At 38.7% G+C, this 4,799-nt stretch overlaps 1 protein-coding gene across 4 annotated transcripts; it reads left to right on the forward strand.

The window, feature by feature from the left end:
- Positions 1-4,379, forward strand: hnmt (histamine N-methyltransferase). 4 transcript variants are annotated; one of them, XM_088383060.1, is made up of 10 exons: positions 1-369; positions 724-758; positions 905-964; positions 1,473-1,526; positions 1,792-1,938; positions 2,339-2,391; positions 2,759-2,866; positions 2,973-3,103; positions 3,216-3,309; positions 3,450-4,379. In XM_088383060.1, exons 5-10 carry the CDS (start codon positions 1,802-1,804, stop codon positions 3,809-3,811), a joined length of 885 nt encoding a protein of 294 aa, XP_088239186.1. In that variant the 5' UTR covers positions 1-369; positions 724-758; positions 905-964; positions 1,473-1,526; positions 1,792-1,801; the 3' UTR covers positions 3,812-4,379. The 4 variants fall into 4 exon arrangements, with proteins under 4 accessions (XP_088239186.1, XP_088239184.1, XP_088239185.1 ...); XM_088383058.1 differs by lacking the exon at positions 1,473-1,526 and having other exon boundaries at positions 2-369; XM_088383059.1 differs by lacking the exons at positions 1-369; positions 724-758 and having other exon boundaries at positions 782-964.
- The last annotated feature ends 420 nt before the right edge of the window (positions 4,380-4,799 follow it).

Consider the following 4,799-nt stretch of genomic DNA (forward strand, 5'->3'; position numbering starts at 1 on the left):
CATTCTCACAGCGTCGTGCCGGATGTGAGGAGAAATGTGTTTAAAATCTTTGGTGATATCTAATGGACTCATTTAAGACTGTCACTTTTGTTTAAGCCAAGGTTCAATTCCAAATGCTTGTGTCGCGGCCATCTGATAGGAGGCAAAGCTGTGGGCTAATCTTGTCAAGTTAAATTAATTTCATTTTGGAGCCTCCACGGGCATATTTGCAGGTCTCTGTGACGATACGTGAACAATTTGATAATGGGGAAGTCTTGTAATATGTTATGGACTGCTCTACGGACATTCGTCTGGAACCGAGCCAAACAAGTGTTTTTTTTAATGATTACATTGATATTTGCAAGAATTGTTATTCGGTAAAACAAACAGGTAAGATGTGACAACTCTGATATTATTGCTATATTTTGCTAATTGGCAAATGTTTACATACTTTTATCCAATAATGAGGGTGGACAGGAAAAATAATGCAAGCACTCAAAAGTAATAAAAAGACTTTGAAATTTAGGCTGGATTTTAGAAAGAAAAGGAGGAAAAAGTGATGTAATACATTTGCAGTCTTCAAACTCAATAGGGTCACTCTTTGTAATTTTCCATTTTAAATTATGCAATAATCAAACTGTGGCCTTATTGCTTTGCTGTTCCAAACCAAATGTTATCAAATGTTAAAGGAAGAGGTGTCAAATTGTTTGTTTGTTTTTTTTGTTTTTTTGCTTCTATACAAAGACTTGGATCTCTGCAATGACTGCCCACCCACACAAGTAAGTAAATCGTGTCATATCTGCCAATTTCCGAAAATGTGCCTAATGTTGTTTTTTCCAAGGGGGCTATGACACCCTCTAGTGGTGAACCTTGAGCAATGCGTGACAGGGCTGTGGCAGTGTTCTTTAGCTTTTCCCCTCCAAAGCTGCAGGTAGTGCACATTCACCGACTGGACTGCGATCAGCTGCACACACCGCCCCACACAGTAAGTGAACGAATATTTCACATTGTGTGAACACGATGAATGCGTGTGAGCAAACCGAAATGTGCCATTTCTGTATGGCACCAGTTGGCTATTTCACCTCCCTGCACGACACGAGTGCTTTGCTGCATTTTCTTTCTCGTTCTACTTCCGCCCAATTGCATTTCACACATGTTGCAACTAATTCTTCACCACACGGAAAATGCTTCATAAATCGCCTCGATGGATTAAGCAATCCAAACCCGGTTGCAGGTTGAATTTTCGTCCTAAAAAGAAAGTGGTGACGTCACCGGTCAAGGGTGATCGCTGTCATCGCTCTTGAATTCAGTGATCGCCCATTTAAAACAAAAAACACAAAAAAATGTTTTATTACTTCACATGCCATAGAATTAGGTACGCTTGTACAATGTTGGGAAATCTAAGATAATAACTATGCCTTATCAAAACAATAATGCAGAGTTAAAGATTGTCAGATGTGAGACTTAATATTCCTGTGTTGAATCATTTACAGTGCTGCCCTGGCAAGTTTTTCTTCTTTCCTGTATGCAAGACTCAACCTGATTAGGTGACTAATACGATGTTGAGAACAACGGAACTTCTGATTGGTTGTAAATTATAGTTGAGCTTTTAGTTTGAAAATGTTTTTATTTTACCTATGTTTCAAAATAGGGTTAGGGTTTTAAATTGGGGTTTCAAACAAGGGTTAGGATTTCACAGTACGGTTTCAATGTAGGGTTAGGGTTTCAAATAAGGTTAGGGTAACCCATAAATAACTGAAATTTGTACCTTGTTGTGGTGAGTTGATATTGTGTTTTGTATTATCTTGCCAGACATAGCATCATGGCATCTCCACTCAAGAGTTTGGTCTACGATGATAACCGGTACCAGAAGGCCTTCCATCTTTTTCTGGAGCGCTCTTCTGAACATCAGTGTATGAAGGACTTTATTCACAATATCCTGCCAGACATTGTGTCCAGGTAATCCACACCTGTTCATATAATAATACTGTCACACGAAGGGTGGACCGAGACGTTATGTTATGGTATGGTTATGATTTCTACCAATTAGCACCACTGTCAAGAATCTGGCCGTAACCTTTAAAACGAGCAAGAGTTGATTTCACAGTTGCTGACAATTGTCTAAACTCATGGGCTTGAGACATTGTATTGGCTCGGAATGCTTTTTGTCATAGATCATTAAACGGAACATGTTAAATGTCACAGAAAAGCTATTCTATGTGACAGAAATAATAAATCAAACCATATGAATTTCGAAAGATTTTGTGTGTTTGGCAGGAGACAAAAGGGTCAAATAGTGTGACCAATATTTGGCAGGTTGGAAAATGACATTTAAGTCAATCTCTTCTTTCCCCCATAGCATCGGAAACGGGAAGCCCCATCTGAATGTTATTGGAGTTGGAAGTGGTGACGGTAAGAGACCATGCTCGACGCAGTTTTATTATAGCCGAGCCAACTTCACATTTTATGATGCTATATAACTGAGTAACTTCTGTAGTGGTCAACTAAGGTGAGGACACATTCTTGTATCAATAACTAATGTGTCCTCATAGCACATGGCCACAAAGCATTTTTTAAAGTGGAGTACCGATTTTTAAACAGTGATCGTTTCTAGGTTGGAAACTAAAAACGTTCACTGTACGATTTGAAATATTCAACATGTTGACGCTTGTCCATTTGTCTACATTTGTCATTGTTTCTGTGAGGAAGAAGTAGGTCGCAGTTTCTAGGCTATGTACTGCATGTGTGTTTGGGATTGAAACTGTGCTGGTTCCTGTAGGTCGCATTGATCTGGAGATGTTTTCTGAGCTTCATCTGAAGCACCCCGGGGTGACGGTGGACTACGAGGTGGTCGAGCCCAGCAGCCAGCAACTTCATAGCTACAAAGGTAGCTTGAGCTTTTCTCCCATCACGTGTTGATGTCACAGAAGGTCTTCGGGCTACGATGGTCTGATTGTGAATTTGTCAAATATATTTTGCATATACTGTTGCAGTGTTGGTGTCACAGAAGTCTGATTTGGATTATATCACATTTAAGTGGAACAAGATGACTTCCTCTGAGTTTGAGGAACAATGGAAGTTAAAGGAGATGACAAAGAAGGCTGATTTAATTCACATGATTCAGGTTAGTGCTGAGGAAAAGTTCACAAAATCTGTTCGTTTGCTGCAGTGCCTGCAAGTTGGCATTTTATGAATCCAAAAGTGAAGCTCGTTGATTTGATTTGTAAAATCGACAGATGCTCTACTATGTCAAGGATGTTGAAGCCACCGTCGGATTCTTTCGAAGTCTCCTTGATAAAAATGGGAAGCTTCTCATTATTCTGGTGTCTGGTAAGGGATCTAATCTCTCTGTGCACTTTATAGTCTGTCCTAATATTTACTCTACAGGTGCATCTCGATAATATAGAATAATGAGTCAACTTTTTTATTATAGTTGTAGACTGACATCTTCAATATGATCTGTTTTTCAGGTGAGAGTGGTTGGGGAAAGTTGTGGCAGACATTTAGGGGTCAGATCAGCGTCTGTGAAATAAGTCAGTGTGTGACCACGGCAGATGTGAAAAGCATCCTGGACTCGGGGGGAGTGCAATACAAGAGCTACACGCTGCCTTCAGAAATGGATATCACAGAGTGTTTCTCAGAGGGTGATCAAAGTGGAGAACTGCTGCTCGACTTTCTCACTGAGGTAGATCGCTTCAGCCAAACAGCCTCACCGCAACTAAAAGCCGATGTCATCAAGTTACTGAGAGATCCGGCTTGTTCCCGCGAAGCTGACGGGAAAGTTCTCTTCAACAATAACCTGGAGGTGATCGTGGTCGATTCACCAAGATAAGAGTGAAATCAATACACATGTGTAAGATAAGTTTGAAGCTCCAGGTAAGCAACCTGATTTCAGTACTGATCCTCGAAAGAGCCTCTTTTATTCATCAAGAAATAATATTAATGAATATTAAAAAGGATGTAGCAATTGCAATCAGCTTTAAATTGATTATCATATGGAGCACAATCCATTCTGTCAACCTTGATTTGTTTGGATGTATTCCATTTTTGGGTCTAGGGTTATCATCACGTTTACCTTTATTTATTTTTTTTGCCAGTTTTCTCTTGTCTGCGTAAAAAGGGCAAAGAAGCAAAACACTTTTGGGAAAAATCATTTAGTTCTCTGAACTGAATCATTGGGAGATATGCAGATGTCTCAAATATGTTGTTCATATTCGATAGCGTTGTGTTTAGCACGTCTGACTGGTAAGTTCCGAGATTCAGAGTTGTACTGTGGTGTGTCAGAAGGTACAATGTAAGCTAATTAACTTTGATTGCACTGTTTCAACTTGTCAATAATTTTTTAATCTTTACTAGTTGTATTTCAAAATAGACAAATAAATCTGACGACTTGAACTGTATTAACACTTTTTTTGCAAAATAATCTGAAATATTAATTTAATTAAATGTATTGACTAATGGTTATTTGGTGTGTGCGCGTGACTGGCAACAAAACATAAATTAGCAGCCAAAAAGAATATTGCAACATAATTTTGATCTACTTCACTTTAAAGGATCCTTTGAGTTTAATTATGTTACGTGCCTTGATGCAAGCGTTAAAAAGAGTGAACTAATTACATTTCAGCACTGGATTTAAATTAGTTTAAGGCATTTGCGTCATCTTGAGGGCAGTATGAGTAGGTGTGAGTGTGAAATATGGCATAAGGCTCATCGACGTTTAAAAAAAAAAACTGCGAGAAGCTGTTGTTTCATTAGTGCGCAAATTATTTTTAATGTTTATCGTTTTCATTTTTCTATCTTTGTGCAATTTACAGGACTAT

The sequence above is a fragment of the Syngnathus floridae genome, chromosome 8 (genome assembly GCF_059516105.1).
Source record: "Syngnathus floridae isolate MCC-2025c chromosome 8, RoL_Sflo_1.0, whole genome shotgun sequence".
Lineage (NCBI taxonomy): Eukaryota > Metazoa > Chordata > Actinopteri > Syngnathiformes > Syngnathidae > Syngnathus > Syngnathus floridae.